General features: G+C 41.3%; 1 protein-coding gene across 3 annotated transcripts in view; it reads left to right on the top strand.

The window, feature by feature from the left end:
• ELMO1 (engulfment and cell motility 1) overlaps positions 1 to 18,024 on the top strand; it is a 317,430-nt gene that overhangs the window by 195,335 nt on the left and 104,071 nt on the right. For all 3 annotated transcript variants that reach the window (XM_069809495.1, XM_069809506.1, XM_069809487.1), the window contains one exon: positions 15,123 to 15,259. In XM_069809495.1, coding sequence (XP_069665596.1) covers positions 15,123 to 15,259 — 137 coding nt within the window. The remainder of the gene's footprint in view (positions 1 to 15,122; positions 15,260 to 18,024) is intronic.

Raw genomic sequence — 18,024 nt, 5'->3', positions numbered from 1 at the left:
AGCCTAAATATATTCAGAATTATTTAAAACCTGTGCCAACTTTGTTCTTTGTTCTTTATTTAATAGCTCTCTTCTTTCTGTTTCTCTCCCCTCCCCCATGTTTTTATATTATTTTATTTCAGCCATCATCCTGCTAGATTAAATTGGCATGGTCGTTACAGTCCATTCCAACACCATGCTCCATTCGCTGACCATTTTAGGAGCCCTTCCTTCCCTACACTTTGTTCTCATTTAAGTCCCTGTATCTTGCATATGGGTGACCAGAATTGCAGGTGTTATTCCAGTTTGTGTATTACCACTGCCTTGCATCATGTTTTTGATATTTTACTACCTGTGCTAGCAGTTTATCACTGATTGTGGTTTAGGATTACTGTTGCTTTTCATAGGACTTTTGTCACAGTGATGGCTCTGTATACAAGATGTCTTTTTCTCTGCTGTTTTTTTGTAACTGGTGAGTCTCAGATTAGAGCAGAAATCCTTTTCATTACTCAAAATCTTTCACACTGTTCAATGTCATACCATTGTGATTTCTCCGGGTCTCAAAGTCCTTCCTCTATGACACTCTGATCTTCCCTTAGGATACCATCAGCAGTGCCACCAGCTTTGGGCTCCAGCAAATTTTGTGGAGGTACTCCTAGATTTTGTGCCAACATCTTTAATGAAAATCCAGAGTCCGAGACTGACTTTTGAGAAATTCCAGTAATACTACTTGTAGCTTGATAGCTCTCCTTTTCTTTTTGTCATTTCCATATGTGGCATCTCACCCACCTCACCGATTCTTGTATCAAATCCTATTTTCTCCAGATGAATTACTGATTTTCTGTCTGGCACACAGTATTATATCAAAATATTTTTCTTAAAACAAGTCAGATGCAGGGGAACTGATCTGTCTGCTGTGCAGATAAAGTCCACCACATTTCACCCATGGGAAACAATAGTTATTTTGTGAAAGAAGACTAGGTGAATCAGACTTGGATCTCTTCTTGGTAAGCCTGTGCAATATTTATTCCAGTCTCTATTCACCTCAGTATAGGACTTACTTTCCTTCAAAACTTGTTCTGAAGATTGAGAACAGCCCTGACAATAACCAATTTCACCTTTTCCTCCTCCCTTTTTTAAGTATAAGCCTTGTGTTTGCTTTCGTATTCTCCTCACATTACAAATTTATTAAAAACCTGCCTTACTTGCAAGACCACATGTAGAACAGAGAAGGACTTCATGAGATGGAGAAGGGAGTGCCCTTTATGATGAAGAAAGGGGCATGATTTCAAAAGGGGGATATTTAATATAAAGCAGATTCTCTTGCAGATTTTATAGAAGTAAGTTTGACGCACAATTGGGGTAGCTTCATGGGGGTAGCTGTGAAAACTTAAGCTTCTTTAAGACTTAAAGCCTATATGAAAGCACAACGGAACTGTGGCTATTTACATGTTTAAACACCAAAAGCACCAACTGGGGGCCAAACTGTCAGTGTGACAGGAGTGAGGTCCATTGCTGCCTGGTCTCTGGGCCCAGGGGCTGCCCAGAGTGCCCTCCAGGTGCCACGGCTGGGGTACAGTGTAGACACGCACTGTCACCCAGGTGGCTTCATGTCCCAAACTGGGTGCCTGCATTGCTCCTTCTGGGAGGTGGCAGAAATCCCTCCTCCGCTCGGGCAGTGGAGCCCCTTGGTTAGGACGCCGCTTTAGGATGAGAGGAAATGGCCTCAAGTTGTGCCAGGGGAGGTTTAGATTGGATATTAGAAAAAATTTCTTTACCAAAAGGGTTGTCAGGCATTGGAACAGGCTGCCCAGGGAAGTGGTTGAGTCACCATCCCTGGAGGTGTTCAAAAAACACGTAGATGTGGCACTTCAGGACATGGTTTAGTGGGCATGGTGGTGTTGGATTGACGGTTGGACTTGATGATCTTAGAGGTTTTTTCCAAACTTAATGATTCTATTATATTCTAGTTGAAGATGTTCCTGCTCATTGCAGGCGGATTGGACTAGATGGCTTTTAAAGGTCCCTTCCAACTCAAATTATTCTATGATTCTATGGTTTGGGCCTGTGCTGGAGCACGGCAAGGGAGTACAGCTTTAGCTGGGCTCCCACTTGTACTGTCAAAAACCTCTCATAGTTTGAACTTACAAGAACCTTCACTACTGATTTGGCTTTCAGAGAAATTTCCCTTATGTCTTTCAGGCATGAGAAGAAGAAAAAGAAGCCTGTAAGCTTTAGCTTCCTGTTAAATCTACTAAAGAACAGTGAGACCCCTTGTATTGTGTGAGGAGGCGCTGGCCTTCTCTAAAACAAATTAATAAATAGGTAACACAAGGAGAAATCGGTTGAGTCCATTTTGAGTCAGTTCCAGACTGAGCTCATCTGCTGACTGGGGTCATTCTGGTTCGGTTTTAGCACAGGCTGTTGTGAAAAGAGGAGCAGTCGGTGTCCCGCAGGTAGGTCCCTGAGGGACTGCAGCAGCAGCAGCAGAAGCGCTGCCTCAGGTGCCATCTTCTCTGCTGGGACCGAGGCACCATTTACTGTCCTCCCATTGAGCCCCAGCTTCTCACCAGCTCCCTTGCTCCCCCAGCTCTGCCTGGAGGGACGGGAGAGCCAGAGGAGAATTGCACTGTGGCAGTGGGAGCAAGATTGGTGCTAATGCTATGTTTGGGCAGCAAGAGACAGAAATTCCTAAGAAAAAAAAGAAGTAAAGCTCTCTTACCCCATTTTGGTAAGTCTGTGTGCCCTGCCAGATATATGGAGCTGTTTGGCTGCAAGTTATCTCCAGCATGAGCAGAAATACTTGCACTGACCAGGTTTTAGTTCCTCACGCTCAACAAGTCCCAACTGAGGACAGGGGGTTTCCATTTTTAGCTGAGCCATTACTCTGAGCTGCCAAGAGCAATGCACTTTCTAAGTTTGTGCCAGTTTGGGCTCAACAAAAATTTCTGAATAATGAACCAGGTTGGGATCCAGTTTAAAAAAACCAAACAAACAACCCAAAACACAGAGGTTTAGAATGGCTTCAATTTAGACTCTCCTTAATTACTTGCTGGGAAAAATTTCTTGCTGCTGAATTTTAATCTACCATAAGAAAAGTTTCTACTACTTTTTTCAAGTTTAAATAGGAAGGGGTTGACAATGTTAATTTCTCCCATAAAGCCAATCTGATGCTTATTTTGCCTTAGTAATTTTGAAACCAACATTTCTAATCCGTCCTATTGGTGGTAGAGAAATTCAGCTGTTTCTCCAAAACAGCATTTGAAACTCAATTGTTTCTTGATGGTTTGTTTGGAAATGTTCTTTAACTTGTCACAGTAGATTGGGAAACGCTTTCCTTTTCCAGGTGTATTACTTCACGATTTTTAAATAGGTGCTAATAACCTGTACAAACAGATGTCACAGCTGATCAGAGTCAGTCAAGAAAGAATTGGAGAATGCTTTCTGAGGGCATGATGGTATTTTTTTTGGATGAATTTATATTGTTCAGCTTGTGTTATGAACAAGTTTATTTTAACAAAAGCAAGGCTAGTACACTTGCCTCATATGCAATGTCTCTTGAGACATGACTGGGATAATGCTTTGTAAAAAACCAGCCAAGCAACAATCCTAAATTTTGAGAACTAGTTTTAAACTGAAATGCAGAAGGAAAGAGAGGTCTTGAATGAGACAACTTTCATTTTTCCTGTTTGAAATTGCTAAGTGTCTGCAATGGGAGTAATAGGAGAGAATTTCTAAGCAAGTTAGCTTAGCTCCTTTTTCAAATACAGCCATAGTCCAAGAGAGGAATTTCAGCTGAAGGTTTTTGCCTGCCTTTTTTTTTTTTTTCTGAGAAATAATTATTTTCATCTTTGCCTGTCACTATTCTGCAATCCTCATGCATACAGACATATTTCTGAAGTGAGTGATAATACACTTGAAAACTAAGACCTTCAAGGAAAAATTACTCATGATCAAGGTGGAATAAAGTGATAGAAAAGATAGAACTGTCTTCAGGAACCTCAAGGCATGATGTAAAAATGACTTTATTTAATTCTCGTAGTCAACAAGGACAAAACAAATAATGGATTTACAATACAAAAGAGAAAATGGATATCAAGTAACAATGATGATAACAAAGCTAGAGACTAGATAAGTACTGGAACAAGCTACAAGGGAATACTGTGCAGTTATTAACACCAGAGACATTATAGTTTAGACCAAATTTCCTCCTTATTGTCCTGATTCTGATAGTTTGCAAAGATGTGACCTCAGCAAGTCTTAATGTGTTTTCTGGGCCTCTTTCCTTTCCCCGTCTCCCACGTGTTCACTTCATTTATACTCAAGGGCTTCTTAGAGCAAGCATCATGAGGAGAGAATCTGTACTACTTCACTTATCCCTGAACTAGGTGATTCTCTAAGCTTCTTTATAAACTAAAAGGTTTGGGGTTATAATGAATTATGTCTGTTAATATACAATGCAAATACCCTAGGATATAGAGCAGGAATTCATTTTAAAATGTTTGGACTCTCTAAAATACTTTTAAGCAAGAGACCTGTTTCCTAGAGTAAAATACAATGTTTTAACATACTACTTTTTAAAGTGGTATGACTGAAATGCTGGTTTAATGCTTCAGCCTATAAAGAAGAGCAATAACATAAAGTAGGGCAATATTACAGACTAATTAAACATTTCTAAAACATAAATTTTGATGACAGTAGTTTTACCTATCCAAAACTACGCTCTTGCAGCCGTAGTTTCAAACAGCTCAGTTTGTGTTAGTGTATGAAGTGAAAAACTCCACTAGAATAGCTTATGAGCTGAATGTGCCACTTGGAAATGTGTTGATTAAATAGCTTCTCTTGTTAAACCTGTGGTCGAATTGACTTGATTTTCTGCTTGCCTTTTAAGAGGTTCAGTTTGACATCTGAAGAGTTAATGTTAACAAATGTCCTTCTAGAGATTAATGTTCACAAAGCCAGTTGAAGATGCTTGGCACTTACATGGTGCATTATGGTGATGATCTTGGATAAATGCACTAACAAGCACTGAGGTTCAATGTTTCCTGAGTAGCTTGCACCCTACCACACCACTGTTTTCCTTTTTTGTGAGTAGCAATTACTCAGTTTGGTCTACGTTAAAAGAGTATGTTTTATTTTTGTTCAGCAGTTTTATTTTTGTTCTCCAGTCTGACTTTGGGATGCTAGCCCAGATAGTTAAAAACATAATTTACAGATTAAGACAATTTGTAGGGGGAGAAAACAATTTAGGTGGTTGTGGTTAGATAACTAAGTTGCAGTTTTCACAGTGAGTTAATGACCTTTGCCTCAGCAAGTCCAACAGGGTTCCAATAGCGATTCGAGTTCACGAGGAGAGGGAAGATTTACATTTCCCCACAGATGACTAGGTTGTTGCTGCCTTGCTTTGCACTGCTGGTTTCCCATAGCAGACCAAGAACAGAATAGCAGGTGGGCTATAGACATGCTAGAGTGTTCCCAGCCTGGGGTATATTGCACAGGATTTTGCCTGTGCAGACTTGTATCCAGTGGCCGGTTACTTCTTTCTCACATTTTACTTTCACAAAGGGGGGAAAAGGTTATCTGGCAATTTGGTGCATATATGTATAAATATGTGTATTTCAAAGAAGGTACACAGTTTGTAAGGATGCAGGAGGGGAGGAAGGAGAGGTGTTATTGCTAAGGTTGGTTGTCCTAAATGGAGCTGTAGTAGTGGTGGTACTGCATGTATTTTCAAAGAGGTCAAGGAGAGCTAATAGGTCTGCATCTCCTGGTTCTTGAGCAAGCAGTGTAGTTTCAGCACAGTTCAGGACCAGATCTGACATGAAAGATGAGCTGCCATCACTCTAGGATGTATGATACAGTGAATTCCCTCACCTTAATCACAGGCAATCATTTTTTTTATTGATATTGGTGTCATCTTTCCCTGTGTCCCAGTCTGTTACCTTGTTTGGCATATTTGAGTATATCTGGGATTGATTCAAAGCAAGTGGTTGAATTTAGAGTGCTTTTTTTCTGTTGCCTTTTCTGTGATGGCAGAGGAGCTAGTCTAAGTTTAGCTGTGTTACTCACTTTCTAGGTAACTGGTCATTTGTCCTCCCAGCTTTTTCACTTTGGGATATTGCCTGACCGATTAGGCAGAGGTAGCAGGTAGCCAGCCTGCCTCATACCCCACCATGGGGGCATTGAAGGTTAGCCTAACAGCCTGTCACAAAAGTGCACCAAAGCAGGTGTCTCGTATACAGACACCTCTAACAGTAAGTACAGAGGGTGTGTGGCTGGTCTGTGCCAGGTCTGCGTGGGCAATTCAGTTGTAACCTTTTTTTCTAATAGGGGAATGACTTGGTACCAGGAAAAAGATTCTTTTCCTTCATGGCTTGACTGCTGGTTTGTTGGCTTCTCCATCTGCTCATTTGTTTTTCTTCCTTGCAGTTCTCCTGCTGTTGCTCACTGGTGAGATCAAATACCAAAAAAAAAAGTTTTTTTCCACTAGTTGTGTTACACAATGACCACATAATTTCTTTGCACTATAATTTTAAACATTTGATTTTACTGAGGGGGTCTGTGTGAGGGAAGGGGGAATGGGAGCTGCTTAGGTAGCAAGGGGGACCTAAAAAACCTGTAGGCTTCACAAGTTATTGTTTGCAGTGTTTTTTTTCTGCAGGTTTTCATAGGCTCCTTTTAAGTTTTGCTTACAGATGGAGCCCTAGCCAGCCTATTTAAAGCAGTATTAATTTTCAGTGACAGCTCCTCTCTTGTGAATTGAAGCAGCATGGTCTGTATTTCAAATGGTAACCAGAGTATATTCTTGATGAAGTATCTCACAGAAGATCTTTGGAGAAGTACGAGCTATAACCTGTAATGCAGTCTATGTAACTTCCTAATAAAGAAAATGGGTAATGAGAGGTAAGAGTGTGCTTTTTAGCAAGAATCCCTTCAGGAGGAGAAGCAGTAAGCTGGTGCTCTCTAGAACAGTCAGAGCAAGAAGTGAAAAGTCAGCAATCCTGCCATGAAAGGCAGTTTCTTGGTGTACTGCTCGTGGGAGGGGACATCAGCAAGGTGCAGAAGCAAAGGCAGAGCAAGTGCCCACTTCTGCACCCAGGAACTTCTGACTCCAGCCCTCAGTGTTCTGGGTCTGCAGTGCTGCAACAGTGAATAGAAAATGTGCTGAGTATAGCATTTAGCAATAAACTTTGCCAATGGATGTTGTAGGGCTAAAAAGAGTTGTTACGCAGTGTAAGTGACTGCCTTTATGCTGCTCTTTATAAATGCTGAGAATATCTACCTCCCCCATTGCTAGTGTCATTCTTCCTGGTTTGTCTGGAGATAAGGTTAAGGCTAGTTTCTCTCAGGGCTTAGGAGAGAAAGGATGCAACAGGGAAGGGACTAGGGTATCAACGTGCAACAGATGTGATAAGGTGTTTCCCTTGATAGGTCTGGGCTTAGGTGGCCCGCTATCAGTGCCATCATCTGTGTCAGTCGGACTTCAAGTAGACAGTGTATGGGCTTAGAAATTGTCAGAAATGCTTTTTTATATGTTTGGGTTGTTTGGGTTTTTTAAGCTTTCACGTAGCCATCATTGCCTTGTGTGCTTTGCAAGGTGTCAGGAACCTGACAGAGAAGCAGTGTTATCTTTTGTAAGAAGGTTTTGCATAGTATGTTTACTTGTTAAACAAGCTTCTGTAGATTCTGCTTTATATGTGTAATTTCTTCTTGTTCTATATGTTTACTAGAAGTGACCATAAAGGCTTCATAATCCCTAAGCAAATTTATCACGTTAATTGATTAACATTCTGATGATTTTAAAGGGCTTTTCCAACCTAAATGATTCTATGATTCTATATTGTTATTCAGGGATACTGTAAATATGCCAGAGCATACCTGCAGATCTGTGCTTGCAGATCTATGTCTTTTTTTCACAAAAGACATTCCTTTTTGATATGGCAAATACAAGCCCGTGTTTTTTCATACCATTTCCACTCTCAAGGAGTTTTCCCCTAGAAGTGCATGACTAATTCAAATTAAGTGCTCCCTTACCTCTGAAAATGATACTCCAATTTATCCATCAGGTTTTAAACCTGCATTTTCTTATTGTTATTGATCACTGGTTTTTCCTGTTTGCCCAACAGTGTGCTGCGACACATTGTAGAGGCAGTTCAGAGTTATTCATATCTGGCACCTGTTTTATCACAAATAAAAATAGGCTGCTTTTGAAAGAGATGGGGAACCCTTATCAGCATGATGCTGACTCTTTGTAATCTTTTTTGTTTCCTTATTGCATATAAGAGCCTTTTTAGTAACTCTCCTCTCTTTGCACTTTGGATTTCTGTTTGCATTTCCAAACCACAATGTTCAGTCTTCAGGTCTGTTCTGAGTAGGAGAGGTGCAGCGAAGTCTCCATATTTACCGAGAGTTGCAAAAGCAGTTATCTTTACAAAGTCAGACTGCTTGTGTGGACGCTACTGGCTTCATTGGTTTCTTTAAGTTCGCCATCAGCTCTGGATGTGGCAGGGTGAATCTGCCTGGATATTGTTCTTCAACAGCTCCATATGGACATAGCACGGATGCCACCTTTGAACTGCTCTTAGTGATGAGTGTGGGCTTTATTGACTGGTGCTGCAATAGTCAGGGTTCTTCTTCCACCACTTTTATTTTAAATAGTGGCTCCTTTGTTTAATGATATCTTGGGGAGAGGAGGTGTGTTTCTGACACAGCAGCAGTCACCTTCAAAGCGAATCTGAGTAAGTTAGTGAAGAGCTTGGGGCTGCGTGTGCCATAAACATCCTAGTCCTGCCTGTCTCCTCAGGCTTGAGGCTTTGTGGAATCCTCGTTTTTCACTGCATAGTAAAATTTATTCTCAGCCTTGAAAAAGGAAAGCTTACAGACTGTAGGAAGCCTTTTATGTGTACTTTTCTTCCAGTTTCCCCCTATAGCTCCCCTAATGAGAAGTCTCATCAGTTCAGAGAAGTGCTGTTGCCATATGTCTTTGAGGGGTTTGAGTTTGTAGTTTTGCTGCATGTTTAGCAATTTCATATCATTTCTATTCCAACTAAATAGGCAATCAGGTAAGGTAAGTTGTTGAAGGTCTCTTGTAGCCATGTATTGCTGGGTAATTTTGGTGCTCTGGAAATGCTACGTACTGTGTTAAAGAGGGGGCATTTTTGCCCTACTTTACATGACTAGCTTATTGCTTTCCTGAGTAATTGTGTGTGTGCTACTTTGGTGCTGAAATTTTGGATTTGGATTCACTTCTGATATCCTTGTCTGGATGACATTTTCTGAGACACATACACATGCGCCCACATCCCTGGGGAAACCAGTGGCACGCCTTGCACAGTTCAGTGGTGCAGTGTGCTTCCTTATCCCCTTTTTGTTTCAAAGCAGGCAAAACAAAACCCTCACATAATTCACTTAGATTTGGAGTTTAACAAATGCCGCTTAACTTTTTACATTATTTTGCTATGTCTTGAAGCTTAGTTGCTTTTATCTTACTCTCTCAATCAAAGTAAAAAGGATGAGTGGCTTTTGTTCTAATACCAGTTGAGCCTTCTAAACAGCACTGTTCCCTTGGAAAGAAAATTACACGATTGGCAGCAATATTACTACTTCATTACTACACTGCCATTGCTAGTGACCTTCCTTGCCTTAAATTACACTGTTTCCCTATCGTGCCAGAAAGGTAGCCAAAGGTTTTCTCTCAAATTATTGCCAGCAGGCTACAGGGATCAGTGGTGTAGATAACTTGGCAATCGCATATTTCTGTGGTATTAGGAGTGCTTTTTCTTACGTACGCTACATGTTACTGAGAGAGTTTTTGATTGCGTATATAAAAATGGTCATGGCAGTAGTTATTTTTACTGTATCGCATCTTCAGGGAGAAGCAGAAATTACAGTGCTCCTTCTCCTGAGAGAGCTAGTGAGAATTAGTTGCTCTTTGGTTGTCTGCTGTTATTGGCAAATAATAATCCCAGAGGAGGCCATGCCAAGTGGAGATAATATTTCCAAGGTCCATATTGCTCCCTTCATTTGTGGATCTTGCTGCACTTCAGAAAGTGCAATGGATCTTTCCACCCGCCTCCTCTCTGATCAAATATTATCATCTCCGTTCTGTGAAATTGGGGAAAAAAAACAGAGGGGATAAATGACTCACCCAGAATTAAGCAGCAGCTCAGTAACAGAAAACACAGATCTCTGAAGATTGGATCACATGGATCGCAGGTACCTTTCAGACAGGGAGATGTTTTGAAACCCCTCTCTCCCTGGGACTTTGCAAACCAGTTTCCCGGGGCTCTGTGTCACTGCTTCCCTCACCTCAAAATTGTGCTGATGCAATTTCAGGATGCTTTTCTTGATGAGTTTCAGGGTGCACAGGCTCTGTTAATACCACCCCCAGCACAGAGGCTTACTCCTCACTACAGGTGTCTGTCTGTCCCTTTATGTGTGATAGCATTAACGCCAGTGACCATGTTTGTATGGTTGACTGAATAATTTGATTGATTTAAGCTGTCTGCCTGCTTTTGAAATATTTGAGAATACACAGCAATGTTATCACTTTTATTTATTATCTACTTAATCAAATCTATTCTAGTTGTATTTTGTAGACCAGTTCTACATGGCTGATATCCATGAATGAGGAGGCTCATTTGTGATTAGTAAATTATCTTTCATATGCATTCCCAATGTGATGAGTCCAAGCCTTACATTTACAGAAAAATGACTAAGTCACCTTAACTTGTCCCCCCATAGCATCATGAATGGATTTTGAAAATAATGGGTTGGGCTGTTCCTAATTTCAAACATTCCTATTAATGATAGATATGGGTATTATTTTGCTACACAGCAGTACAACCTTTTACTTTTCTTGTATTCAGGAACTTCACAAGGGAGGTTAGAACAACCATATGCCATTTTAAAACACGGTGGGGGATGAGTATCTAGTATCAATGTAGCAGTTTAGCAGAGTCAGGAAGAAAGCAGAAGTTTCTTAAGATCAAGGGCAGTACCTTGCCTAGAGAGGTGTATTACTGTGTCTCTGTCTGCTGTTATAGCTTTGTGGGGAGGGAGAGGTTATCTCTGTTACTTCCGAGTATTGCACAAAATAAATTCTAACATTAAAAAAAATTTGTTGTGGGTTTTTTTGGTTTTGGGTTTTTTTTTTCAAGTGGAAACTAATTCTAGATATCTACACATAGCCTACTTATTAAGGTGGAGGAAAGAGGTAATCAGCACTTCCAGCTATCAACCAGCTTCTGTTGAACTAGCGGCCTTTTGTTCATACTGGTTTGGACAGTGAGGTGACACACCAGCCTCGTGTCTGGTCTGGTGCACTTGTCCTTTCCTGGAGTCTGTCTTGCATGCAGAAATCCCTATTGTCTGTATTCAGCTCACCAGAGCAACTTTGAAATATAAATCTCTGCTGTACTTCAAGTCGAAGAGTTATTGAAACATCATCATGTAATCTGTGCCCTTCCAAGACAGGTTTATGCAAATATGCAAATACCTAACTGTTCTTGACACAGCTAAAAGAAATTCAGCCCTGATGATGTTGTTTCTCATGGGAAAAGGCATTTGGAGATGGGGTAGAAAAATGAAGGTATAACTCTTTTCATCTTTCTCAATTTGTTTTCCTTTTCCTGTTGTTTTCTACTAATCAACAGAGGAACAACATAACATATCAAATCTGTTTACTGCTTGAACAGTCTGGGATACTTGAATGTCTTTGTTGTAATTTAGGAAATGAACTGACAGACAAAATTGTGTTGGGTAGACACTAAACATATACACTGAAGGAACCACATAAACTCCCAGGTAGAAATTAGCTCTTTTTCTGCTAGTGCAATTTATGATGAGAAATGAACTAAGCTTCTTCCTCAAAGTCACAGCTATAGATCAGCTAGAAGCTTGAAGGACTACTTGAATCCTGAGAGGTGGCACATTGATCTACAGCTCCGAGAATTGTGCACAGAAAGGAAAATCAACAAGATCTTCACCTGATTTATGTAGGCCAGACATCTGTGACTTGCCTTTCAAAGGTGATCTCACAGAGGCGTAATTAAAACTTGATGATGTTATTAAATAATCATGATGATTTATGTCCCTGCGTTGCAGCTGTGTGTGTGTTTTTGTGTAGTTATAAATGTGGTTAGTCCCTGCTCGTGAAAGTGAAGGTTAGAGAGTGCTGCACTTAAGGGCAGGAATTTTATATGCAGCTCTTATGTAGCAGGTCTCCAAATCTTTCTAATGCTAGACCTCTGTTTCAGTTTAGGACTAGTCAAATTGCAAGTTATTGAAAAAATAAATTCAAGAAGTTTTTAATTAGTAAAACTGAGCAGCCTCTAAATTTGTCCACTCTGCAGAGGCAGGCAGTGCCTTTGATATTGGAGATGCTGACTTGTGGCTGCAGAGAGTGGGGTAAGACCGCAGGTTGTGACTCGGTCTTACTCTGGTCTGGGAACCACTACTAACACAGTATTGCCTTTTCTTTCATCCTCATCTTACCTGTCAAAAGGAGAAAAAAAGTATTGGGACAAGGGTTGTCTTTCTTTAGATATTTAAACGCTCTGAGCAGAACATAGACGTGACCTGAGCTGCCACCTGCAGATATGCTATAATGTAAACACCACTGGTGTGCTTCATGTATGATTTTTTCCATTGAGTTGTATTATTTTGGACAGAATTTTTGAGACATACAGAAAGGTACCTTTGAAGTCGAGTACAGATTGTTTTTTTTTTCCTCTACTATCTGGATGCTGGTGAGAATTTTGAGGAAGCTGTTTATCATTTGGTTTTGAATTTTTCTTAGGATTTGTTTTGTGCTTTAAGACATTGATCCTGCTTTCTAACAGGCCTAACTTTCTCCATTTACATCAGTAACAGTGATTTTTACTCTTTCATTTTCAAACTGAAAAGGCATAAAACACAGTATGTTGCCTGCTTACAAAAAAAAGGCGGTGGGGAGGTGGCACCTCTGATTCTGCATGCAGAACAGTCAACATATATACGGTTTGGTGCTGATTATTATAAGGAGCATGAGTTAGACCTGATGATCAAGTTTCTGAGAATCCCTAGCCTTTCCATTAATTTTGATTTATTGATTTTTATGAGCAGGAGCAGTGATAAGCTCAGGCTCTGAGGAGGATCAGAAAGGCCAGTGCATGTTGAGGGTTATTGCCTTGTTTCGTGCTGTGATTTATACAGTGAAGGTACTGTCAGCATTCTTTGCTTGGTGTTATTTTATTTCTTCTCATCATTATAGTATTTCATGACTTAAAGACAAGTGCCCTCTGAGAATCTGTTCTGTTGTCTTTCTGACATTATTACAGGCTGAAGGTCTGATTATTGGAAGTGCTGAGCCCTTGCAGCTCCAGTGGAATGAATGGAAGCTGACGGTGCTCTGAAAATCATGCCTGAGGCATTTTATTCTTTTAAAGGGATTGAGCCGTGCCTCATAAATATAGGTCTGTGCTTTGACTAATTCCCCCTTGACTGCACATCCTTTGAAGTAAATGGAGTTTACTTGATTAGAATGAAACCTGTGCTCCAAAATTAACTCTCATCCTTGCTACGTAGCTGAGGGATTGATTAGATCTTAGTAAATCTGATGTTAAAATTAAGCTTCAAATTTACAGTTAAGCTTCAGAGTTTTGCTTTATAATTGGAATACTGCATGTTGGGAAAGATCTGAAACCCTTTTTCTCTGAGGGTTCAGGTGATTCTAAGAACAATTCATGTTCCTATGGCAGAGCTACTGGTGTGGCAGAGGTAACTAAACGTGCTGAAAAGGTGATTTTGTGGCTAGAAGAGGTACCAGGACCAAGAGCTTGCAGCTCATGCAGGGAGTGAGCCTGCCTGAGCCATTCACATTCTCCTGCAAAGAGTCTTAATTCTAATTTCTCCAGTTCCACTGAGAGAAAGCAGATGTCAGACAGTGATCCAGCCGTAGGAAAAGGGTGATTTATCCCAATGCTTGATAGTTCTGCTGTTCTTGCAGAGGAGGAAGCTTGCATAAGCAGTGGCTGTTGCCTAAGCAGTGGCTGTTTGATCCTGAAATAAGAGAAGATGCTGCTGCATAGGCATGCAAGTGACTGCTGGAAGAGTCCAAAGGAGCAGTCACACAGAGGTGAAAGCCAAAGCTGAGAGATTTGGGGACTGGGTATATGAAGAAAGGCTTAGTCAACTTGACTTTTTTGGTTAGTTTTTTAAGAACATAAATATGCAACCTACTGAGGTGACCCTGCAAGTCATGGCAAGGATTAAGGATCCTTTGCAGTCCTTGGCTAAAGCCCCTTCTGTTCCCAGGTTGCTCAGATGTGCCCAGAGGTCAGCATTGCTTCAGCCCTTACTTTTTGAAGATCCCTTCTTTGCTCAAGGGGATTTACAGCAGTCTTGCCAAACTGTACTTTTCCTTTTTTGGGATCATCATTATAGTATTCTTTTGTTTTTTCCTTCCTTAAAGCCAGCATTTGATTAAAAACAGAAAATTTGGGATTGGGGTTTTTTTTCCCCATCTCAGATAAGGGACCTGTGACAGAAGATCCATTTCTTTGGTTTCCAGTTATTTTCAAAGAACAAATTTAATCAGTTACATTCTTGCCTATGTGTCTGTCTAGATTTCTCTGGTTACCTCTGTGGTATATCCATGTACAATATGGTAGATCATCTGCTGTGTCAGCAGAGCTTCACATTTCAATGCGTACATTGATCTAATACTGTTTTGTGACTGATGGGGTTTGGTGTTTGGTTCTCAGCAGGCAATATGGTACATGCTGTTAGCTGTGGGGAAGGCTGTTGTTTTGATGAGGAGACTTGTGCTTCTTCCATGTGTCTCTCTGTTCTGGCCTGAACAACAAAACTTGGCACAAACAAAACACCCACTGAGAGAATATTCAGGCAAACAGGTAGTTGCTTCCTCTTGTTCTCGCTGCTGGTCTCCTGCAGACAGGCTGTATACGGTGTTTCATTATCTTTAAGACTGTAGATCAAGGCTGGCTTTTGGGGATAATGTTTTGACATACTTTGCTACTAGAATTGGGATTCCTCAATTACAGTGTTTTCTAAACTTCGTGGCTGATTGTATTTTATGTTTATTTTTTGAAGTTCCTGCCTGTATGTGTTTTATTCCACTCTCCTTGTTTTTCTGTTTTTAGCCAGTGAGACCTGCAATGATTTCCATCCCATGTTCTTCACCCATGACAGATCGTTTGAGGAGTTCTTCTGTATCTGCATTCAGCTCTTGAACAAGACATGGAAGGAAATGAGGGCAACTTCAGAGGACTTTAACAAGGCAAGAAAAAGGGTGGGGTGGGAATAAGTGGGCAGGATGGTGAAACAAGGCCATGTATTCTTCCCTAGGGGTACAGGGGCTTACTGATCCCACTTCTGCTGAATGCTGTGGAGTGTTCATCTGTTCAGATTCTTTGCACATCAGAGGGCCAGCATTTAGAAAGTGGGGGTAGGGGATGGGATGGGATGTGTAAGGGAGGTTCACAGACCTTTTTACATCATGTTGCACTGCAGACTGTGAAACTAAAAACCTGGCTTGAGGGGAAATTCTGCCTTTTTATGTTAGCAATATTATGCTGAAGTGCTGCAGCCTGTAAGGTTGTAAATAATGCAATGAGAGTACTGCAGTGATAATTCTGTGCATCCCTTTAATTTCATATGAGCACTAAAGTGATAAAATATTCAAGAGTGGACACAATCTTGACAAAGCACTGTGCAGTTTAGCCTGCTAAAACAAAAAAAACCAAAGCAAACAAAAACTCAGCAATAAAACCCCTCAGTATTGCACCCTTTTTGTTCTAAGATGGAGTTCTGGAAGTTGCAGCCAATCTCCTGACTATCAGCAAAGCTAATGGAGAACAGGGCTGTCTGTCTTAATGGTCCCTAGACATCGTATTTTAACTGTCTAACTTACCAAGAGGCTGAAAAGTACCTTTGGCATTTTATAAGAATGACAAACTCGTGCTTTTGTGGTCAGCTGGCATCCTTATCTTTGTTGGGATCCTTCAACTGGATCTTGAGTCTTTCCCTGATACTAGATGTTGGTTATAGAGCTATTGGTTGAGAATGAAAAGCGAGACTGTTGCACTGTGTCAGCATGTGCCATACAAGTGCTCTGAAGTCACCAGACTAAATGTTATGTGAGAGCTAGTAAGAATGATTGTGCCTAACTTCTAATTGGAACTGTCTATTATTGAAGTGGTCTAAATGTTCATTTTCCACTGCAGAGTGAAAGTGAATCCTTAGGACACAGTGTTGAATAACCTTTATTGGGTTGTTTTAGGTAAGATAGTTGCCAGCAGTACCAGAGCCCAAGGAGAAGGGAAGTCCAAAATGCATGCTGTTGTAGCTAGATGACCTAGAGGCTTGTTCTTGCATGGAATTTCCGATGTGCTTCTCTTACCAAATGGTTCAGGAGTGCAGAAGGAGCAATAGCAAGACAATTCACTGAACTGTATAGAAACCTAAAATCAAGGGCTTAAAAAAGCAACTTTTTTGAGACTACTTCATAATATGTGGTTCTTTTAAACAGATGTGTTAACAACTGCCTATTACTTACAGGCCTTCTGTCTCAGTAGAAGAAAAAGTTGTGTACGTAATTTCCCACAACTTCAGTTGGGATATTATTAGCAATCCTAGGGGATTCAGGAAGAGAATGGTCCTGTTTCTGGCAACAGCCCAGATCACCCTAAAAAGAAAACAAAGACATTTACGTTTCAGTGCTAGGCATTGCTGTGGAGCTTCATGGAAGATCAGGTAGTTTCCTCTCTGATCTACTAGTCTGCTATTTGTGTTTTCTGTTACTGAAAATCCTGCAACTTCACCCAGCAGCTTCTTTAGGTTTAGCAAGGTGGGCAGTAGGTCCTACTACATGCGTCATTGAAGGCATCGGTGATCCTTAACTCCGTGGGGCAAATCTGAAACATTTGCCATTGTGCTACCAGGATTTGTGTCTGATAGTGGCACAATGGTGTGCAAGAGATGAACCGAGGATCTCTGCCTGTGGAAATCACTCTTGATTTTGTAACTGTTTCTGTAAAGGGGAAGAAATACTAAAATGCTGCAACTCTCTTTTCTAACAGCTCAGTAATTATGTTCTGCTTATCTAAATCCTTTATTTTAGTCATAAGGAGATTTTTGTGCTCTTATCCGCTTCAAATGACATGTGGTGGTGATGTGCATTACTCAGCTGATAATGTCTGAAGGGATCTGTGAGTGAAGCAAACTGTGTTGTTGTGTGGGCTTGTGAAGCACTTCTGGATTTGTGGGGGATGACACGTTATATAGTGGTACCCAAGGTTTACCCATCTGGTTGGTGGTGACAGCTGCCAGTGCTGATGGCTTTACCAAACTAAACAACATTTTTAATCCTCACCTGGCAAGAGGCTTTGGTGATCACGTCACGTTAGTATTCTTTCTGCATCTTTCCTGTGTGCTAGGGTGTCGTGGTTTAGGCGCAGCCAGCAACAAAGCACCAAGAAGCTGCTCTCTCACTCCTCTCCCCCAGTGGGATGAGGAGAAAAATATAAAGAAACGCTCATGGGTTGAGACAAGGACTGGGAGGCATCACTCACCACTTATGGTCACGGGCAAAAGACAGGCTCAACTTGGTGAGGAAAACAAAATCAATTTAATTTACTACAAATCAAATCAAAACAAAACAAGGATATTAGGAAGTAAACCCCAACCTTAGAACACCTTCCCCCCAGCCCTCCCTCAACCCCACTCCCGGTTCTCTCCACCTCCTCCCCGCAGCGGCGCAGGGGAACAGGGGACGGGGGTTGGGGTCAGCTCGACACACCTTGTCTCTGCCGCTCCTTCCTCCTCGGGGGAGGACTCCTCACCCGTCCCCTGCTCCACCGTGGGGTCCCTCCCACGGGAGACAGTCCTCCACGAACATCTCCAACGTGAGTCCTTGCAGTTCCTCACAAACTTCCCTGGCGTGGGTCCTTTCCCTGAGCCAATCTTCAGTCACAGACTGCTCCAGCGCGGGCTTTGCCACGGCGTCCCAGCCATCTTGGGGGGCATCCCCCTGCTCCGGTGTGG

This window comes from Haliaeetus albicilla, chromosome 2 (assembly GCF_947461875.1).
Source record: "Haliaeetus albicilla chromosome 2, bHalAlb1.1, whole genome shotgun sequence".
NCBI classification, from domain to species: Eukaryota; Metazoa; Chordata; class Aves; order Accipitriformes; family Accipitridae; genus Haliaeetus; species Haliaeetus albicilla.
Note: the sequence above shows the minus strand (reverse complement) of the source record. Positions and strands in the feature narration are given on the sequence as shown.